The sequence below is a fragment of the Cetorhinus maximus genome, chromosome 26, assembly GCF_964194155.1.
Source record: "Cetorhinus maximus chromosome 26, sCetMax3.hap1.1, whole genome shotgun sequence".
Classification (NCBI taxonomy): Eukaryota; Metazoa; Chordata; class Chondrichthyes; order Lamniformes; family Cetorhinidae; genus Cetorhinus; species Cetorhinus maximus.
This window is the reverse complement of record NC_135904.1, coordinates 28,327,683-28,350,170: the sequence shown is the minus strand read 5'-3', so window position 1 is coordinate 28,350,170 and position 22,488 is coordinate 28,327,683. Positions and strand designations below refer to the sequence as shown.

The 22,488-nt window shown below is 44.0% G+C and overlaps 1 protein-coding gene across 2 annotated transcripts in view; it reads left to right on the top strand.

Annotated features, from left to right (window-relative positions):
• The window catches only part of LOC144668400 (RNA polymerase II elongation factor ELL), a 93,431-nt gene extending 84,219 nt beyond the window's left edge, over nucleotides 1–9,212 (top strand). For both annotated transcript variants that reach the window (XM_078530409.1, XM_078530408.1), the window contains exons 11-12: nucleotides 514–558; nucleotides 1,259–9,212. In XM_078530409.1, the coding sequence (XP_078386535.1) occupies nucleotides 514–558; nucleotides 1,259–1,366 (153 nt within the window). In that variant the 3' untranslated portion in view covers nucleotides 1,367–9,212. The remainder of the gene's footprint in view (nucleotides 1–513; nucleotides 559–1,258) is intronic.
• Nucleotides 9,213–22,488: the final 13,276 nt, after the last annotated feature.

Genomic DNA, 22,488 nt, shown 5'->3' with positions numbered 1-22,488 from the left:
GGCCCAACGCCACAATCTGAGCATCCTCCCTTAAACATTGTCTTTTTAATTGAGTTTAGTAAAACTTCCTTCTTGGAAAGGACCACTATCATTTCCTATGAATTGATTACTCGTGTTTTAAGACCATACTTGTTGGAGTAAAAACGACTCTGTCCTGTTTAGATTCCTCTAAAAATGTGTACCTAACACCTCATATTTTAAATAGACTTGGTAAAACACAAGTTTGGATTATCATTTAAGTTGGTAACGTAGGAAGAAAATATTTAATTTTTGTTGTAATATATACTTAATGTATTTCAAATTGGTGTTGGCGCCTACTAGAACAGTCTTTTAAACATCTCAATTATTTTCATTATTTTATTGCCTTATGAATTGATAATTCAAAATGGGGAAGGGCTAGTTTTGCATTTGAGCTTAATTTCTGAAACCAGATTCTAAAGTTTGATATGATGTATTGGTATACTTAAATTTTAAGAACTTGAAGCCTATTTTGTTGATGATATTGTATTTCAGATTGTGGAAGACCAAATATTTGAAGAATATAGGAAATTTAAAAAGGTGGGTTACTTATTTTTGGGGAGAAGGGAGGTTTAGTGTTTTTCCTGTTTTTCTTGCCTTTGTAAAATTGGAAACTGTTTTGTGCCATCAATCAACATTACAAGATTCTGGATTGCATAAATGTGTTCCTTGCTGTTGTCTTAAGCTCCAAATTAATCTCTGCAAACCACACGGTGGATTTAACGTTTCCTTTAACTTGCCCGAGAATGTTGTAAAATAGGAAATGGGGTATTTTCAAAATACTCTCAAGAGGATGATATTGTATATCAGTTTTGATAGTAGCCACATTCTGCTCTGCACATAACATCTGTTTCCTTTACAATGCAAATATTCTCAGTTTTGGCCAGTTCCATTTTCTGTGTTTCTCTGACCTCAGCTATTTAATCCAGCTCTCCAGATTTATTCAACAGCTTATTCCTGTTGTTTTATTTTCCCTCTTACTCTTGCTCTGCTCTTTACCGCTGGCGTCATCAATGTCCATGTCAACTTGTGCTCTTCCATCACCATTTCTAAATTAACAATATGAATTCAACTGCAAAAGGTTTATGATAGGTGTAGAAGCTGTGCAGTAAACCAAACCAGGATCTCTTATGCACGTTGTGAAATTAGCTTATGCAGAGAACCACTATCTATTTGTTATATTTTGTGTTTCTGGCAGTTTTATAAACGTGAATGCTTTTTTTCCCCCTTACTGAAATAGACCCATCCTGCATATCGGGAAGAGAAGATTCGCTGTGAGTACCTGCACCGGAAGCTATCTCACATCAAACAGTTAATACTGGAATATGACCCGAGCCACGCGTCATGATGACGTTCACTGCCAAGACTTCGATTTTTCAAATGTTAGGACCAACAAGTTCTGGGCACAACACAAAAGAACCTATTTGTCTGGAAAATGACTTTTCAGGAGGGCGATTTTTAGCGTTTTTTTTTTAAAAAGAAACCTTTTGACCGTTGCAGTTTGATCATTGAAGAGATACGACCTGCTAATGAAGGACTGAGGGCCTCAGTGCTAGCAGCAAGGTTTGAATACCTGTGATTGACATGTGAACTGAGCCAGAAACTGCATGTTGTTTATATATTTTTGCTATGTATATATGTACTACATAACAAAACACAAAACCAGAAAAAAGTACTATTGTAGTATTTTGGAAAATATTTATCTCCTCAAAGATGCCTTAATATGAATTTAAAACTTAAGTCTGCCATGCATTTTATGGGGCTAATCTTTATATGCAGTGCAAATTTCTGTTCATAAATTCATCACCTAAGGTTACAATCTCCTGCATTTATAGCTTCAGGCAACATCATTGAGATATTTAAGACATAAGTACCCAGTTTTAGCAGTAATATTACTTAAGGTGTTTCTTCTTGGGAATAACACTAGTATGTGTTTTCTAGTGACCTTTGCTTTTGCCTTAGTTTGCTATTAAACCAGCCAGAAATGGTTTATTGTCATTTGATCCCAGGCAGTACAACGAGCGTATCAAATAAATGTCTTTCAATAAGAATAATATATTCATCCAAGATTGCTTACAAATCTTGTATGAGAAGAATCAAAATAGCAAATGTCTTGTACATGTTCACACTTCTACTAATATGGATTTTTTTTTTTGTAATTGTAACTTTCAACATTCTCAGAAAAAAGATCAACATTTATAAGGAATAGAGCATAACCCCGGTTGAAGAAAATTAAAAGCCCAATTTGGCAAAACTTTACTACAAAGTATATTGTGTAATCTCCAGATTGTATGTCTGGTGCACAGTGTTTTTGATGTGGAATTTTCTTCTACTTTCACTATGTGAAAACGTGTTATCTAAATTGATTTATGCTACTGCATCCTTGTGCATGAGTCCATACACCTGAGGTGTGTACAAAATAATTTATTGCTCAATTGTTTTGCTTTTTTTTGCACAATCAAAACAGGATGATTTTAAAAATTTAAGTGTTTGAGGTAAATATACAATATACCGAATCAAAGGTAACAATGGTGCATATAAATATATATTATTTATATGTATATATATTATTTATATATATATATATATATATATAATATATGTATACATGGCAGGTGTTCACTGTAGGAAATTGCATACATCTTTGTAACTCTTTATCAGTCTGAGACCCTAGCTGAATTCTAACTGCCCCCTCTTGCAGTGCAGCCAGTGCTCTGGGTGAATCCTCTTTTACTTTGGGTGTGCAGCAGAGGGCAGGCACCCACAATCAAATGTGGCTTGGTGTGCTATATAGTAGCTCGTCTGGTGAAGTGATCATAGAGTAACGTACCCATACTGCCCTGAACTGCACCCCATGTGGTTGAATTGATCTTTCCAAGATGTACACTCCGTGTTTATATCACTGAAACCTTACAACAATGGGACACAACCATTCTGATACGGTCCCCTGTAGATTTGATGCTAATATTACAATGTTTGTTTGAAATGAAAGCATTTTTGGGATTTTCTTTATCATGTTATTGATGCTTGCAAGTGGGAGAATAAAGATCTTATCATTTCTGGCCAAAAGACCTTGGATAAGCAAGTCATGCAGAATGTTTGCTGGGTGTAATATAGCAGCATTCTATGCCAAGTTTACATGGTTGCTTTAGCTCTTGTTCTTGTCATTTGTCATCCCACTAAAATTTAGCCACGCAAATTTCAAAGTTAGAAACTATTTCATCGATTTGTTTAGTGTTGCTGTTCTGCATTATCGAAATCTATTAAGGAAAACATTTTTGAAGATTTGCATTAACCAATATGATTTTCAACCTGCGATTGGAGATTGAAGTAGGCATAAAAATTGGGACTAACAGCTGACCAAATGTTATATTGCTTCTTGGATATGCTAGGTATATCCATGCTAATAACTTCCACGTGTTAGGTACCCCCCGCCCCCTCCATTATTTTCAACCATTATTGAATTTTTAGAGCTATGCTTCACTCTGAAATCCTAGATTTTAAATTGTTACTCGTGTAATCGCTGTCACTCTAGCTTATTACCAGCCTCATCTATTTTCTTGGATCTTGCCTTTCTCTTGTCTCGTTTCCTTTTGTTGTCCATCTTTTGCCACATACGGACTTTGAGTAAATCCCCACGTGTACCTGTGAAATGACACTTCACCGGCACAAACCTGACCTTAGAAAACACAAATAAAAGCACTGAAACAAAAACAAGGCACATTAGAAACAGTCAGCACCTGTGTGAGAGCACAGGTTGACATTCAGAATCTGGAACCCTTCCTCCTGAACCTCAAGCCCTTGCGTTCGCTTGACAGATGCTGCCTGACCTGCTGAGTCTTGTCAGCATCTGTCGTATTTTGTCATTTTTTTCGTAAAAGTTATTGTTTTGATGTTAAATATTACATGTGACCCGAGTTGACATAGAAATAGTTGCAACTCAGATTTGAAGTCTTTAATGCCCTTTTACATCTAGAGCTTTATTTAAATTTTTTTCTCAGAAGGAAACTAATTTGAGCTTAATATTTTCAAATATATTTAAGGATTTGGGATTTCATGATGTATTGAAAGACTTTTGATCTTTCATAGCAGTTAAAGGCTACTTCCACAGCTTCCTTGGGTGAAGAAATTTGGCATGCCTTGCTCAAAACCCCAAATGACTTTGTTTTGTCAACATTAAAAATTGTGTGGCTAACTCTGACCTTTTCGGAATGGATTGCAGTACATATGAGGAATAATCCTGTGCCGCTAGTATTGTAGCCATAACTAACCAACCTTTGCAAGTGCAGAATTAACTCTATGGGTTGCATTTGTTTGCCGGTGGCTGTGTGCCACACTGTGGCTCATAATCTGGCTTATTGAAAGAGCATTTCTGCATACTGGCACCAATTAAAACATAACCACAAGATTGGCGCATGTTGGCCATATAAGAGCTCGACACATTTAAATATCCATTGGCATTTTGGGTTTGAAGAAGTTTTATGCTTTTACGTTCAGTTGTCCTTCTCTTGTTTCCTTGTTCTACACTGTTTCTTTTTGTAGACCCCTACAGCTTTTTACTGAAAATTTTAGATGTAAGGTGAATTTAGTGTGCAGCAGCAGGGAATTATAGGGGTCCACCAAAACATGACTATTTGATTGGGCCATGCTTGCTGTAATACTAGTGGCTATTATTTTTCTAACATTGCAGCACAGTATTAGATTTCTTCAATAGAGAACCATTCTGGAATCTCATCCCATTCACAGCAATGATCAGGAAAATCACCAAATTATTTAAGAAAAAAAATACAACTTAGACTATATGGTGCCACAAATCTAAGGTCATCAAAAACTCTGCCGCCCATGTCCCAACTCTCACCAAGCCCTTTTCCCCTATCACTCCTGTGCTCTGATCTATATTGGTTCCCAGTCGAGCAATGTCTTGATTTTAAAATTCTCATCCTTGTTTCCAAATCCCTCCATGTCCTCACCCTCCCTAACTCTCTCCTCTGCTCCAGCTCCACCACCCTCCACGATATTTGTGCTTCTCTAATTCTGGCTTCTTGCATATCCCCAATTTTAACTGTTCCTTCATTGGTGGCCGTGCTTTCAGTTGTCCAGGCTCCAAGCTCTGGAATTCCCTCCCTTCAGCCATTTCATTATGTTAAAGGCGCTATAGAAATATAAGTTATTGGTAGCCTGCAGGACAAGCTGCAATCTGTTAATTATACTGCTAACAACAGAACGTATAAATGGAAAGGACAGTGCAGCAAAAAGCTATAGTTCAGCATTCTAGTATTCACTTACCAAGTGTCCTTTTGTCACTGGCTGACTGGAACACCGTCCTGACAACAATATTCGCAAAATGCCCAGCCAGTTAACCCATCCCCAGCTGCAGCTCTGCAATTTTATTTACTGCAGCACAGCTTAAACACTGTCTAGCTTGGGGTCTATATTTAAAAATAAAAGAAAACATTTCATTTACATAGTGCCTTTACCTCAGGACATCTCAAAGCACTCCGCAGCCAATTAAGTGCTTTTGAAGTGTAATCGCTGTTGTAATATAGAAAACACAGCAGCTAATTTACACATAGCAAGATCGCACAACAACAATCTGATCATGACCAGATAACCTGCTTATTGGTGTTGGTTGAGGGATCAATATTGGCCATGACACCAGTGAGAAGTCTCCAGCTGTTTCTCAAAACAGTGGCATGGGATCTTTTACCTACACCTGAGAGGGCAAATGGGATCTTGGTTTAACATCTCATCTGAGAGAAAGGACTTTCAACCGTGCAGCACTCTATCAGTACTGTACTGGTGTGTCAGCCTGGATTTTGTATTGAAACCCCTGGAGTGGGACTTGAACCCACAACCTTTTGACCATCTGAGGTGCAAGTGCTACCATGGAGCCACAGCTAAGCTACTTCTGAGAGCTTTGGGATTAAGCATTCTTCCTTTATATTAATACCAGATTACTTGACACTACTACAACCACCCTATTTTATTTCACAATGACACTGCAGGGTAATGTTTGATATGCTGTGTTCTATGTAAGAAAAAAATCATTATATAGCTAATGAATGGCAGCTAATGTCAGCACTATGAGAAACTTGATTTGTCTCTTCACTGATAGATTTTTGAACCCCCCTCGGGAATTTGGGGATATGGAGATTGGCAGGGAAGCGGAGAAGTGGAGGTAGATCAGCCATGATCGAATTGAATACTGGAGCAAGCTCAAGGGCCGAACAGTCTCCTATTTCTTATGGTCACTGCTGTACTCTTTGCATTGGCAATCAGAAATCACCAGTCAAATTTACTCAGCCACTGGGGCTAGTATTTGGTCCATTTAACTTAACATAACTCTCAAATTCTTAAATGGTTGTGTATATGTAGCTGGGCAAGTAAGTCATATCTTACCAATATTTTCTGGTAAAATGCAGTCAGCCATTTGGTTAAGCTCCAGTAATAACCATAAGTTCAAGGTGATGGGCAGGAGGTTTAGGGGGGATGTGAGGAAAAACCTTTTTACCCAGAGGGTGGTGACGGTCTGGAATGCACTGCCTGGGAGGGTGGTGGAAGTGAGTTGCCTCACGTCCTTTAAAAAGTACCTGGATGAGCACTTGGCACTTCATAACATTCAAGGCTATGGGCCAAGTGCTGGTAAATGGGATTAGGTAGGTAGGTCAGGTGTTTCTCACGTGTCAGTGCAGACTCCATGGGCCCGAAGGGCCTCTTCTGCACTGTGATTCTGAATACACTTCTAAACCCTTGAGCCTTGACTATTGTCCACCTGTACTTAAGCTGTAAGATGAAAGTAAAATACTGTGGGTGCTGGAAATCTGAAATAAAAACAGGAAATGCTGGAAAAATTCAGCAGGTCTGGCAGCATCTGTGGAGAGAAAAACAGAGTTAACCTCTCGAGTCTGTATGACTCTTCAGAGCTAAAGAGAAGTAGAAATTTGATGGATTTTATAAAATCTATTCAAAATCCATCACACTTCTCTAGCTCTGAAGAGTCATACGAACTCGAAACATTAACTCTGCTTTTCTCTCCACAGATGCTGTCAGACCTGCTGAGTTTTCCCAGCATTTTCTTTTATTATGTACTTAAGCAGTCCCAGGTTGGACCAGTGAGAACTGTCCCTATGGGAAGAGTGCAAATTGAAACCGCACTCGTGCAGAGAGATCTCAGCTTATGTTAGGGACTCCAAGCCGTGTTGTGGCTTTTCACATGTATCGGGAACCCAGCCAGAGAGCTGTGTTCTCGTGAGCAACATCGCCTCAGAAATCCCTGGAAGTTCACGGCATGTTCTGTTAGGTTGGAAACGGATAAGCACGGTTTTGTTTTCATAAATGTACGCCCATTGAAAGATCTTTGAAATCCCTAACTTTAGTTGGTGAGGCGTATGTGCGGCTGACTGCGTTAACATGAAGCTGACTGCACACGGCTCAAGCTCCCAGTTCAGCAGCTGTTTATATAATCGTGGTCAGTTCTCCTCTATGTCACGTTGTGCCTTGCTTTCAGAATAAGACGTGTTGTCCTTCATTCCTTCAACAACCCACATGTCTGACTCTTGTGACACACCCTTTTTGCTTGGCAGCCTCCATCCCCTTTCCTTTAAAAGTGTCTGAATAGCTCCATTTTTCCTGGGCCACCAAGTCTGACGTAAAACACTCCCAATTTTTGAGAAGTGCACAGTCGTTTCGCATACCTCCCGAGTCACTTCATCTCAGAGACACGTTTGATTAATGTTTGTAGCAGAAACCAGGATAATAGGTGCAAATTAAATGGTTTTGTGGTCCATTTGAGTTTAAACGTTTGCACACAATGTGTGCTCGCATATCGCGCATGTTGATTTTGGACTAATTTCAGCACACAAATAGTATCCATTGTACATGGAAAAATTATAAGATTCTGAAATAAGGTATTAACAGCTAGCCAGTGTTTCTTAATTTTAACCTCACACTGTTCCTTTCTTCAGAATCATTTCACCTCTTCTAAGTTGGGTCTCTTGGGGTTCAGTAGGAAAACGTTGGCTCTGCATCCAGCATTCTCTCGCTCTGAATCTCCTCAGAGAACCCACACGAAAAATGAACAAAATAATCAGGACACAAATCTTTTCCATAATTTGATTGGGAGACATTTCAGCCTTCGTTGTCAAGATGTCAGGGAGGGCAAACGGCTACCTAGCTTTAACTCTTTCACTAATAATCCATTGCAGAATGGTAACCAACATAATTCCATATCCTGCATAATTTGGGCGTTGTGGTGTTTTACATAAAATCCTGCGATGTCAAAATGCAAGTTAACTCTGGCGGCTTTATGAGATCTTAACACAGGCTGTTCCTGATAATTCAAACAAAAAAAATAGAACTAACCAACAACTCGCATTAAGTAACAAAAGTGACACAACAGAGTGGGAATATGGTGCTCAAAACATTGAATGATCAGAACTTTTAAACTAAGCCGCTTTAATTGAGGAGTAGACTGTAGTAATCCTGGATAATGTGCAATGTTGAATCTCAGAAAAATGTACGTCATAGGAACCCTTCAAAAAGTGTTGTAACTTTTGGAGATGATATGCGTCCTACTGCCATCTCAGATTCTGATTTTCTGTAACTGCTCAAAGACAGTTTGCCATCCATAATTTCCCCGTCATCTTAAAACTCTGCCAACATATTGCTTGCGAAGATTCTGCTAGGTCTGCTAGCAATGTGTTTTAGGACATGTCATTCAGTATGCGATTAACATGTGATGTCCGCTGACTTTAAACATGATGCAGAAGATTATTCAGTGCTTACTAATTTATGACAAAGTGATTTATTTAACTATTTATTGAATAGGCAACACTATTATTAATCAGGAATGAACCATCACAATTGGGATTAAATTAGTTATCAGTGACATTGAAAGTTTTCCTATGTTGAATCCGAACTGTCGTGAAAGATTACTGGCCTCTCCAAATATTCAGATAAAATGCCTTCATATAAGCCTGTTGAATGCAGGATAATTTTATCTTGTATTTGTTTGCTTCGCCCTATATGTTACTTCACACACCAGCTGGATTTGTCCATTGATCTCACTGTGAAAATTTGAAATTGTATTACTGCAAAATGGTCAAAAAAGTAGATAAAATTTCAAAATGTATTTTTCTCTTAGCGGCTGTAATTTGTTAAGTCTTAATAAAGCATTCTTGATTTTAAAAATGCAACTGTTTTCAGCTTGAACCATACATGATCAAAACCGTACAAGCGAACTGATAACTAAACTCACTGAAGAATAAGGTGAAGGTTTTGTTGATTTGGAGTGATTATTTTCTCCAGGGGTTCCCCTTGTTCCCTTTTTATTCTGAATGAAGTAGATGGTGACCATTTTTATCCTTTCTGTTTAGGCAAATAAGATGTTTTTCTGCCTGTACCAATAAGTTTCCTGTCTCAAAAAGTCCAGTGCAAAATGTAAAAGCCATCCTGTTAAAATTTTGTACTTCATTTAAACCTTGAGTTTCTTATATTTACTTTACTGGTTGGGTTACATGGGGAGGTGGTGGCCTGTTGATATTGTCACTGGACTGGTAATCCACAGACCCAGGGTAATGCTCTGGGGGACCCAGGTTCAAATCACACCACAGCAGATGGTGGAATTTGAGTTCAATAAAAATCTGGAATTTAAAATCTAATGATTATGAAACCATTAAAAAAACCTACTAGATGTCCTTTAGAAGGAAATCTGCTGTCCTAGCCTATGTGGGACTCCAGACTCTTAAAAAATGCCCTCTGAACAATTAGGGATGGGTAATAAATCACCTAGCCAGCAATGCCCACATCCCATGAGTAAATAAAAAATAATTAATTTAAACATGACTGAATCCAGCAAAGCATTGAATTTCCCTGACTTCATTGGGGATGTTTCTCATTCTGTGAATGCAGTTTATTCCTGCATATGCAGCTTTCCCCCATCTTTAGTTCATCCTGGAAGGATTGGGAATTGTGTGTGTGTGTGTGTGGTATTTGTGTGTAGTTGCCTCATTTCTTCAACTCAGCTTTCCTTAAACAAAAGACGTAAATCCAGAACAAGGTGCCCCAGACTGGAGGCAGTAAACGGTTTATGAAAACTTTTAAAAGGGGTTGTTCTATAATTTTTCTCTTTTGGATAGCAGACAATTCTCTTGAATGCGAAAGATGAACTTCAGCTAAAGCATGAGTAACTTAGGGCTGGATCTCTGTCCATGGGATAAAATCATGACGGGACATAACCCTATATCGGGGATCATTTCCCACGCTGTGCAGTCTCCGAGCTAGATTCCCATCATTGAGGGGAAGCCTTACCACTGACGGCAAGGGGAATGCTGGCAGTGCATCAGCAGGATTACAAGATCCCTGCGGCAAAACAAGAAGTGGGAGCAGCTTTGAAGAGGCAGACAAGCCCAGAAGGATGAAGGAGCTATTCTGCTGTAAGCCTTCAGCAAAACCAAGGCATCAGAAGGTGAGAGCTAGGGGTGAAATGAAATGAGAGTAGTGTCTCTCCGAAGCCCTCTTCACCATGAGACATCCCCCCCTCTGTTGCACAGCCGCCACCTTCTTTCAGGCAGTTCAAGGAAAAGATTTGCACTTAAACAGCACCTTTCAAACCCTCGGGACAATCCAAAGCATTTTACAGCCAGTTAAATACTCCTGAACTGTAGAGAGGTGCGGCAGCCAATTTGCACACAGCAAGATCCCACAAACCGGAATGTGATCATGACCAAATAAACTTTTTAAAAAATTGTTGGTTGAAGGCTAAATATTGACCAGAGCACTGGGTAGAACTACCCTTTCTTTGAATAATGGTTCAGAGCGTCTTACCTCCACCTAAGAGGATTGAGAAGACCCTAGTTTAAACATCTCATCTGAATGGTGGCACCTGCTCAGTATGGCTTTGGGTTATCAGCCTAGGTTTTGTCTTCAAGACTCTAGAACGTGGCTTAAATGTGTAACGTTTTCAGTGAGGCCAGAGCACTATCAGTAAGCCATGGTCACATCTGTAACTTGGGACACGTGGGAGGGTAAAGGAGTTCAGGCGGAGCAATGATTATTTTGGTTACACGTTGCCTTGATGTCAGTGCCACGTCAGAGCAAGATGGAAAACTGGAATATTACAGGTGTTTGAGTTGAGACATTTCTGTGAATCAGTCCCAGATTAGCATCCTGCACAAAATGAAACCTTCGCACGAGCATTAGTTTTTCTGGCAGGTTTCCCAAATATTTTGCGATTGGAGTTAGAAAATCAATCGATAGTGACCTTAGTTCTTCCACTGAGGTGGCTTAACTGTCCTCAGCATGTTTGTGGTTGGTTCATGTTTCATTTGTAATCCTCCTAGCAGGAGAGATGAGGGATTGAGGGGAGATTTGAAACAGGTGTACAAGTTTATGACTGGTTTAGATAAAATAGACGTAGGAAGGCCGCTCCCAGAAACAAATGGCACAAGGATGAGGGGGACGCAAATATAAGATTTTAGGCAAGGTGAGGCGCAGTGGGGTAGAAATGTGAAGAACCTTTTTTTATTAAACGCAGTGGAGTGACTTGGAGTTCGCTGCTTACAATCAGAGGCCGTGATTTCAAAAGAAATTTAAATGGGCACTTGAGAGAAATAGCCTTACAGGTCAATGGGGATAGACCGAGGGAATGGGACTGACAGGATTGCTCTATGGAGAGCCAGCATGGACTTGATGGGCTGTATGGCCACCTGTCCAGGAATGATCCCCTGACTTGTGTGAAGATGACGCATTTAAAGGGAACATTATCGGTCATATTTCCTGCCAATAAACAGTATTCACAGGAAATACTCGTGATGCCGGGTGTGAGCCCTCACTATTCTGCCGTTTAGCCATTTAGTCTGGGCTCAGTGAGTCGCACTCTTCCCTCTGATGTCCCTATTTTTAGGGAATTGAACGAATGCTGCATCACATTGATAATTCCCAAACCCTATGTAAATAGTGCACTGATGGATTAAAAGCATTTCAACTGTCCAAATCCTGCATCAAATTTGCAAACTGTTCCCAAGACTTTGTGCATAATGCTACCTGGGAATCAACACTTTCTCAGTCAATAAAAGGTACCTGCTACATGAGGATTTCCTGATTCGTTTGTAGGGAGTTTTCCACCCATATTACATTTTGACATTTGAGATTTAATCCCCAGGTTTGCAAAGATGCTTCCTGTCTTTAATCCGTCAAACCAAATTTAATGTCTTTCGCATAAGATCCTATGGTCAATTAGGCCAGATAGGTAATAATGAAGTAGGATGTCAATTAATAAATATCAGTGCAAACACAGAATTCAATTTCATTTGGTCTCAAAACTTTACAAAGGGAAGCCAACCATGATTAACAACATAAATTAAATTTTAAATGTTATTAAAATGAAATACACCCATAATCCATATGTAATAAGCTTGCAGTCTGTTAATCTGTGTATAGCACATCAGGGATGTATTTAGCATTGTTTTGTGTAGAAATATTCTCTAATGTGCAAAAAATCCATAATAAAGGCAGATTAATTGCATGTATTTGCTTTCCACAAATAATTCTCAGAAATCTGTGTAATGCTGCCATCTGGTGGATATATATATTATATAGAGTTGCATGAACAAGGTTAAAATATTATAAAAACAGAATTACCTGGAAAAACTCAGCAAGTCTGGCAGCATCGGCGGAGTTTTAGCTTTTTGTTTTTATCTTAAGGTTAAAATATTGATGACTGAATGGGGTTGCCAACTGTGATTAAATGTATTCCTGGAGGTTTTATCGCATGATTCACCCCCACGCTCCAGTCATTAGTTGGCCAACATATCCATCCTTGTGACACACGGCCTTCCTACACCAGTTGGAAAGCAATAAGACTCATCGCCCAATTGGATGATGCTTGACTGTCAGCCAAACAGCCTTTATTTCCCATTTTCAATATTTTTATATCCGGTAAAGAGAAAATTTCAAATAAAATGACAAACAAAAACAATTTTTTTGATTGTCCCGATGATTTTCTTCCAGAATTGTACACAGCTGTGTCCTGGAGATTGATTTTGAATTGCTGGGGACTCCAGACTAACCCTGGAGGGTTGGCAACCCTAAGTCGGGGCAGAGGAAACAATCCTGAACCATTAGGGCCCAAAAGTGAGCCAAATGTTGGGCCTCGGGCTTCATTTAAAGGAGACCGGGCGGCTTTAGTCACCTGCTGACCATTCCCTGGGCAGTCCCCTGGGAAAGAGGGAGGGGAGGCCGGAGTGGGTGGTGGGGATGCGTGAGGAGGAGAAAAGGGGCCGATCGGGATGAGGAGCTGATCGGGATATGGAGGCGGGAGGTGGTGATCAGGTGGGGAGATGCATTCAGGATAAGTTCTTTTAAGGGCGTCGTTTTGGTGGAGACCTATGGTGGCCCATTTAAGGACCTCCTGTTAGGCCTGTATGTAGTCTCCCTGAAAGCAGCTGGTCCAGGACTAACCACCTAAACCAATATTGGAGGAGACGAAGCCTCAAAAAGGCATTCAGGCCTTTAGTTGCATGTGTGCCCCAGCCCTGCATGCCTATTTCACCTTGACCCATTTGGCGGGTGGGTGCTGCTTTGCCCAGTAAGGGTGGGGAGGGAGGGTGTGCTCCCTGCTCACCACATTGGGAGATTCGGTGCCCATTCAATGCCTGGCAAACAGGCGCAGCATAATTAAATTTCTAGGCCTAGGTTTCCGAGGTGCCCTAACATTGGTGGGGAAAGTTACAGAAAAGGGAAGTGGCAAGACTGTGGAAGGATTTAGAGGCAAGGCTGACGTTTTTAAGTTGGTTTTACTGGGAGCGAGGACAGGCAGAGCCTGGGTGCCGGCTGGGCCATAATAGGTCATTCGGATGCGCAGTTGTCTCCGGAGGGTGGAGGCTGTGAGGCCGGCGAGAAGAATTTTGGAATGGTTGAGTTTAAATGTGACAACGCTGTAGGTGGAAGTTTCAGCACAGCTAGGCTGAGGCAGAGGTGGGCGATATTATTGAGGTAGAGGTAGGGCTTTTCTTGTGAGGCTGTGGGGCTTGGAAGCTTCCCGTGGGGTCAATTCGGAAGCCGAGGTTGTGAAGAGTCTGATCCATCCTGAGATAGACACATAGGATTTCTAGCCAACCGCGGTTAAATATATTCCTGGAGACTCCATCACATGACTTACTCTCACTTACCTCCAGCCATTAGTCGGTCAACATGTCCATCCTTGTGATGTACGGCCTTCCTACACCGATTGGAAAGCAAAACAATTCATTACCTGATTGGATGATACTTGACTGTCAGCCAAACAGCCTTTTCTTCCCCCATTTTCAATATTTTTATATCTGCTAAAGATAAATGTTCAAAGGAAGTGCAAAATATATATATCCCTTTTAATGTCCTAATGATTTTTCTCCAGGGTTGCACACAGCAGTGACCTGGAGATTGATCTTCAACTCTTGGAGACTCCAGGTCAATCCTGGAGGGTTGGCAACAGTGACATGGTGGGGGATTGAAGTTGAGTTCTGGGAGTATGTAGTGTGTATCCAAACACACTAAATTCAATATGCCCAATGTTAGCTCTAAAAAGTTCAGCACTCCAAAGATTGGATGTCGGACAGAAGTCTAATAGTACAGAGGCAGGTAGAGTGTTTAATTGTTCATTTGTTCTGTGTTTGATTATGTAAGCCTGGTAACTGATCTATGCTCAGTGTGCTTGATTAGTTAAGCCTGGGTGTGGACTCTGAGCAAAGTGAGCAGACACCACACAAGCCTTAGAAGCTGAGCAGTAAGCATGGGGTGTGGACATTTTGTGATTGCAGAGATGTTTTAAAACTCATGTAAATAAACCTGTTGCACACTAAGAAACTAGTGTCATCTCTGCATTGCTCTGAGGTATATGCAATATACAGCAGTGGGGTGGCAGGAGTTAAGAGAAGTGGAGGAGAGCTACATCTGGGCGTCATCAGTGAACATGTATCTGATCCCATGAATGTAGATGATGTCATTGAAGGTCAGCACGTAGCTAGAGGTGGGAAGGGGGTCAAGGGTGGATGACTTGGGGGACTCCTGAAATGGTGGTGGGAAGAGAAGCTACTACTTACAGGCGCTGTTGCTGCGCTCACATAAGAGGGAGCAGGTCCCACTGTTAGACCATGGATAAACATGGCATGGTCACCCACATCGAAGGCTGAGGAGAAGTCAAGCGGGATGAGAAAGGGCAGCATCTCACAGCCACAGTCACAGAGAATTCCCTTTGTGGTTTTAATGAGGGATGTTTCAACGCCATGACCAGGACAGGAACATGGCCAAAGGAGGGAGTCATACAGGGAAAGGTGGGCATGGGCCTAGGAGACAAAATGCTGAAAGAATAAAGTAATGTTCAAGATGGGCAAATCCCGAGGGGTTGTGGTGGTTTTTTTGAGGCCGGGTATGACAGCAGCAGTTTTGAAAGGGAGAGGAGTTGGGGGGGGGGGAGGTGGGACAGTAGGAGGAGGGGGAGGGGGTGGGACAGTAGGAGGAGGGGGAGGGGGTGGGACAGTAGGAGGAGGGAGAGGAGGGGAGGGGGGTGGGACAGTAGGAGGAGGGAGAGGAGGGGAGGGGGGTGGGACAGTAGGAGGAGGGAGAGGAGGGGAGGGGGGTGGGACAGTAGGAGGAGGGAGAGGAGGGGAGGGGGGTGGGACAGTAGGAGGAGGGAGAGGAGGGGAGGGGGGTGGGACAGTAGGAGGAGGGGGAGGGGGTGGGACAGTAGGAGGAGGAACAGTTTATTATCTCAGCAAGCACGGGAGCCAGGAATGGAAATCGGGTGGTCAGCAGCGCAGTGAGAATGGGGTCAAGAGCAGAGGAGCTGGATAACCCAAATCTCACCTCGCTCACCTGCTCCTAGTGGGATCTTGCTGTGCACAAGCTAGTTGCTACGTCTGACGGCACAGCAAATGTGACTGAGCGCCAATAGTAATTCGCTGGCTGTGAAAGAGTTGGAGCGTCCTGGAGACGTGCTAATCACTGTATACAGTGACCATCTTCAGGCAGCCCAATGCAGCCTGAAGGAGACACTTTAATAGATGATGTTGGAGGGAACTTTACCACTTTCAGTGCCTGAGTTAATGAGCTGTAGAAATAGAGCAGCCACTTTATCAATGATTTCTTTGCTCTCCAAACACACGGGCTTATTTCTTTACCGTGCTGTATTTATTATTAAATTGGGATTGACAAGCACCTATCGATCTTGTAGGTAGTGTGATTATTGGCCTTAGAGACAGACCTAGCACAAAGTTAAAATATTCCCTGTCAAATCCCTGCTAGGCAAAGCTGTGTGCATCACAACATTTGCTGCCTGGCATTGACCTCCTGAGTTATCCCCTGGTATCAGTGTCCGCTCAACTGCCCCTTTCTTTACACCCAGATTAACCAATAAATTGTGGATTTGAATATTGGACCCATTTTGCTTTTTTTGCTAAGAACAAGCTATTGCTTGTCAGGCACATACTTTTAACAGTGGCACATTGCGATGTTACTGGTATCTTATAGTACTGTAGACTGTCCATGAACCCACCGTTCACAATGAGGTGAGAATAATATATATCAGATTATAACACACGCTACAATTTCTGAAACTTGTTCCCTCTCATTTGCAATAAAATTGGTTTTTTTCTGCCTCCCACAGTGTTTCACAGATTAATGTCTGATCCGACATTGCAGCAGGGTTAATCAGTCACAGTCTAAAGGTGCATCCAATTATTTCTTAGATTAGTAAATCTCCTAACCTCCCTCCTTTGCTAGTTTCCTCTTTCCTTCCCTCTCTCCATCCCCTCCCACCCTCCCTGTCTACATTCAGTCTCTCTCCCTTCCACTCACTCCCCTCTGCCCCTCCTCCCTATCTCCCTTCCTCCATTCTCCCTCCCTCCCCCACCTTCCCTCTCTTCCTTCCTCCCTCTCCTCCCCTTCCCCACCCCCCCACTCACTCCCCTCTGCCCCTCCTCCCTATTTCCCTTCCTCCATTCTCCCTCCCTCCCCCACCTTCCCTCTCTTCCTTCCTCCCTCTCCTCCCCTTCCCCACCCCCCCACTCACTCCCCTCTGCCCCTCCTCCCTATCTCCCTTCCTCCATTCTCCCTCCCTCCCCCACCTTCCCTCTCTTCCTTCCTCCCTCTCTTCCCTTCCCCCTCCCACTCACTCCCCTCTGCCCTCCGTCCCTTTCTCCCTCTCTTCCCCCACGTTCCCTCTCTCCCTTCCTCCCTCTCCTCCCTCTCTCCCCTCCTCCCTCTCTCCCCTCCTCCCTCTCTTCCCCTACCTTGCCTCTCCTCCCTTCATCTCCTTCCCCTCCCCTCCCCTCCCACCTTCCCTTTCTCCCTTTCTCATTCTCCTCCACTCCTCTCTCCCCCTTCCATCTGTCTCCCTCCCCTCACGCTTTCCTTGTCTCCCTTTCTCCCTCTCCTCTCCTCCCCCCCAGCCTCCTGTCCCTCCCTCGCCCTAGATGCCAACAGGGGCGTTAAAAGTTCTCAGTCACTCGCTGATGTCATGTTGAGCAGGTGTCAGAAACATTTCAAAAAATATTTTCCAAGTTTGGGTGATTTTCTGAGTAAAGTCATGTGGGACCTGCATCGGTTGCAGAGATTTACATCCCCCAGGGTAGGGAGGAGCGCTGTGCGGAGTTGTACTGGCCTTGAAAACGGGCCCTGCTTCTTAAACTGACGCAGCTCCTTTAAGAGTGATAACTAAAACAGAATTTCGCGCCGCCTCATCTGTATAAGATATTGTTCTGGATTAAAACCTCTCACAGATCGCTGCTCTCAGGCCGCAGCTATAGGGATAATGTCCACCAGCTGCTGCCCTCGATCTTCTCCCTCCCTTTTCCTATGGTTTATTTTATTCTTGATGCCAGTTCCTATTGCCCGAGATCGTAAACTCATTACCGGGAGATGGAAACAGAAAATGCTGGAAAGACTCTGTTGATTTATGCAGAATGTGCGGAGAGAGAGACAGAATTAACAGGTTGGATTTTCCGGCAAGCACCGAGACGCCCAATGGGGGTCCTGAGGCTGCCCTGAGGTGCCTTCAGCATCTACCAGCCTCCTAACGGCTCACCTCCCACCTCGCCATCTTTGGTAGGGTTGCCAACTCTGGCAGGAATGTATTCCTGGAGCTTTTATCACGTTCCCTCCCAACTTTGACCACCCTGCCCAGTCAAATGACCCATCTCCAATATTTTTCACCATTAATAAGCAAAGAGGCTCAAAGGAAGGAGGATAAAAAAAAACCCCATAATTTCTTTTAATGGCTGTAAGATTTTGTTCAGACAGAGTTGTTAGCAGAAGTGTCTGGGAGATTAATCATTCATTCCTGGGGGCTCCAGGGCAATCATGGGGGGGTTGGCAACCCTGGTCTTTGGCGGGTTCCGAAGGCTGGAGGCCCATTTCGGGGGCCTCCGCTGGGAGATGTTGGCACTGCTGAGGCAGGCAGGTGATTTGTGAGGGTACCTCAACCACTAACTGGCCACTTAAAGGATTTTACCCACAGTGGGAGAGGCTGGTAGCAACACAGCAGCTTTGTGGTTGGTTCAGGTGGGAGTTGCCTCCTGAGCACTTTGGAGGCCCTCCCAAGGTATCACCCTCAACGTGTTTCCACTCCCCCGCCCCTCCCCTATCCACCCTGTATACGTGGGCTGCCCAGCCCCCTCACTGGGGCCTTCCAGCCTGAACCTGGCAAGACCCCCTGGACTTACTCGAAAGTCCGCATCTATAGTGTCTCCTCTTTGAGACTGCATGCAGTCCCAGCAATGGCCATAACCCCCGGTGGCGCTGCTGGGACAAGAGATCTAGTGGCTATTTGACATGCCAGCAGCTCTCTGAGGCGGGACCTCCTCTCCGATGGGGGCTGAACTCTCGCCTCAAGACAATTAAAGACCCATCGGAAGTTAATTGGCTATGGTACGAGCCAGTCAAGCGCTGGCAAGCCCGCCCTAACTTATATGCCAGGAGTGGGAACCCCACATAAAATTCAGCCCCATGTATTTAAGCATGTGACCTAGGTTAACACTCTAGTGCAGTACTGAGGGAGTGCAGCATTGTCAAGGATGCTGTTTTGCAAATGAGATGGTCTGAGACTGCATCTGCCCTCTCGGGTTGACGTAAAAGATCCCAGGACACTATGTAGAAGTGAGTTCTCCCTGGTGTTCTGGCTAAATTTATCCCTCAACCAACGTCAGTAAAACCAATTATTTGCAACCCTGTTTGAAGGAGCTTGCTGTGTGCAAATTGGCTGCTGTATTTCCGACATTATAACAGTGACTGTATTTTGAAAACTACATCATTGGCTGTCAAGTATTTGGGGCCAGGCTGAGGTATAAATGTAAGTCTTTCTGGAATTAGACTGATTATGGAAATTGGCCGGGACTCTCGGGCTGCGTTATCCACCCAATGGGCCGAATTTTCCCCTCCCACAGGGTTCGTGGCGGGTGGGGGGGGTGGGGGGGGGGGGAAATGCTGGGATGAAAAAAAATCGGATTCCGACGGCGAGGAACGATGGCGGGAGCTTGCGTTCCTGACTGTCATGGTTGGGTTAATGGCGGGTCGCCCTTCCCACTGAAGCTGGTTGGGGCCCGAATTTTCATGTCATGCACGCTAATTAAAAACAACAGCAGATGGGAATCTCTCCCCCCATCACCCCCCCGCCCAACACCAAGCCCCGGCTTATCCCCCACTCTGCCGGCAGGAATTCATGCTGTCCAATTCAGGACTGGACAGATCTGGCACGCAAATGGCACGGGTGTTGAGAGCACTTACCAGAGAAGCCTAGAGCACTGGAGGACCACACGACCTCAGGTATGGTGCGGGCAGAGGGGCTGAACGATGGTGGCGAGGTGTTGGAAGACACGGTGGGGAGGGGTGGAGGGGCAGTGGGGTGCCTAGGAAGGCTTGAGTTGGAGGGGAGTGACCAGGAAGGCTTGGAGGAGTTGAGGGGGGGGAGGTAGTTGTTCAGAGGGAGAGGTCAGTGCTGTCGATGCTGAAACCTTGGGGGCAAACTGAGAGTACTGGTGGTAGGAGGGCACTGTGCCTGTGAGAGGGGGCAGTGGGATGTGAGAGGGTAAGGGTCTGAGGGTGGTGGGAGTAGTTCTCGTCGGAGGGGGGTGCCATTGATGGAGATAAGAATTTTCACACGGATCTGGGGAATGGGCAGGATCAGAGTGGGCTTGTCGACTGTGACAGGTGTGGGCTCAGCAGGGAGGGAAGGCATTTGAAGTGTGATGGTGATGGGATTTGGAGTGATGGGGGGGAGGTTCGAAGGTAACTGATGGAGCGGTGAAAGTAACACCGGTGGCAGGGTATCGATGGTGATGGGAGGTAGGGGGTGGGTACAGGAGGAGGGTAAAAAATGGTGGACACTGTCTGGAAGGTGACGCGCACATCAGGATGTCAATCCCCTCGATATCCAACTGAAAAATTTCTAGTTGGGAGGAGGGTGATCGGGTGGGAGGAGCTGAAGGTCAGGTTAACTGGACAACTGAAGGAGGATCCTGATAATCTAACCTGATGAAGCAAAAGATCTCTCGATAGGATATAGAGGGCAGTGGAGGAAAGGGGAAAAGTGCGAGTGAGAGGCTTCTCGCACATGACTTGCATGAGCCTTGGCAAAGAGCGATGCCTCAATGTGCAAGCGTCATTCAGAGGCCATGGACCCAACCTTGTGCCCGCTGGAAGGGAGTGGGGAGCACAAAGCCAATAACACAAGCAGTAGTAAGATAAACCCAGCAGACCTCCATAGTGAAATGATTCATGTATTTATAAAGGTGCTAAAACTATATACAATGATTGTACACCCACGCCACAAGGGTGAACTTAATACTTGTTAATTTTTCTTACCCTACCACTATGTCTAGGTGCTTCCTCGGCACCTGGAGCAGGGCTGGAGGCAGCCTGCAGGCTAATAAACCCTCTGGTCAGTGATGACATTGGCGGGCGAGCTCTGGAGGGACCCAGCCTTCTTTAAGTCTCCTGCTCTGGGGCAGGTGCACCCTCAGCAATCTAAGGAGCTGATGGGGTCACAGGCAGAGGCATGGACACCCTTAGGGTGTCATGGGTGGAAGTCCCCAGGCAGTGCACCTGACGCTCCTCCTCCCTTTGGGTGCCCGAGAGCCCCTCCCTGACCCCTGGAACAAGGTCGAGGTGCCCTGCTCCCCTCTCATTTGGCCACTGCACAAGCTTACCCATGGCTAGAGTGATGGAGTGCAGATAAGAACGCATATCTGGCAGAAACTCTGCGTTCTGCAGGACCAGGGTCTCCATGGCGTCGGCCATCCTCCCCAGAGAGACTCCCATACACACACATGCTGGAGCCACGACATCAGAGAACATGCGGACACACTCCTCCATCTCTCGTGCCACTCTGTTGAGAGCCTCTGACATGTCTGCCTGATGTGCCCCCTCGTCTGGCTGATGCTCCAGCATCTTTCCCATGACCACTTCCAGAGGCTCATCGCCTGGCTCACACCCAGCAGGGGTCTCTTCTCCAGCAGTCCTCAGAGTGGCAGAGACCTTGGCTGTCACTGCCTCCGCCTGCTGTGGACACGTGTCCTTGCAGTGACCACCAGAGTGTCAGCCCGAGCGTAAACTAGGTATGTGACCCACAGAGGTGGGTGTCTCTGGGCTGGTGGAGGGTGCAGGTTGTAGGGAAATCCGTGTTTAATAATTTTAATAGTCTGAGTTTAGTTATGTGCGAAAATCAATTTACTGAGTATGTAAGGCACTAGCATCGTACTATGTGAGCATTGTCTTTACGCGCATATTTCCAGCCGCAGTTTTTTGTTTTTACCTCCTTCACAAGTGATGTCTGCAATACTGCCTCAGGCCAAAGTAAGGATACATTTTATGGTTTTACCACAGGACAACAGTGGAAGAGAATCACTGTTACATTTTACGGCTTGATTAGTAGATACATGAGAGGTCTCTTGTCGTTTAATTGTGAAAGCAAATGCTGCAGAGATTAGGCTTTGGGAAGGGGGTTGACCATTATGTTGTGTTCCTCTCACTGTGAAGTAAAATAGCTTCAGGTCTCAAACCACAGTTCCATGTCCTAAGGTTGTCTTAGCTTTTTAACTTGAAGTGCCTTAAAGAGAAATAGTTGCTTCCCTTAAAAGTGTACAACAGATTTTATACATTACTGTGGTTTTTACCATCAGTTTCTGTAATAGTGTTGTAGTAATGCAGCTTTTGCAGCTTATGAACATGTAATGAATTATGATATTTTGTGATGTGTCTACTACTACCTCAGCTTTACCACACCAATCATCTTCATTCACTGATTTTATAGGTACTGTAGTCATTTTGGAATTGCTGTATTAGTTTAAGATTTTGTATCTCTTCGACTTTTAGTTATTCTTTAAGTAACTTGCTTCAGGCATCAACAGTCGCTAGGAAGATACCCACAGGCTCTTCAACTTTCCAGAACATCTAGGCTGTATCAGTTTGATCTTTTGGGGCTATGAGCTCTCAAGGAAATCA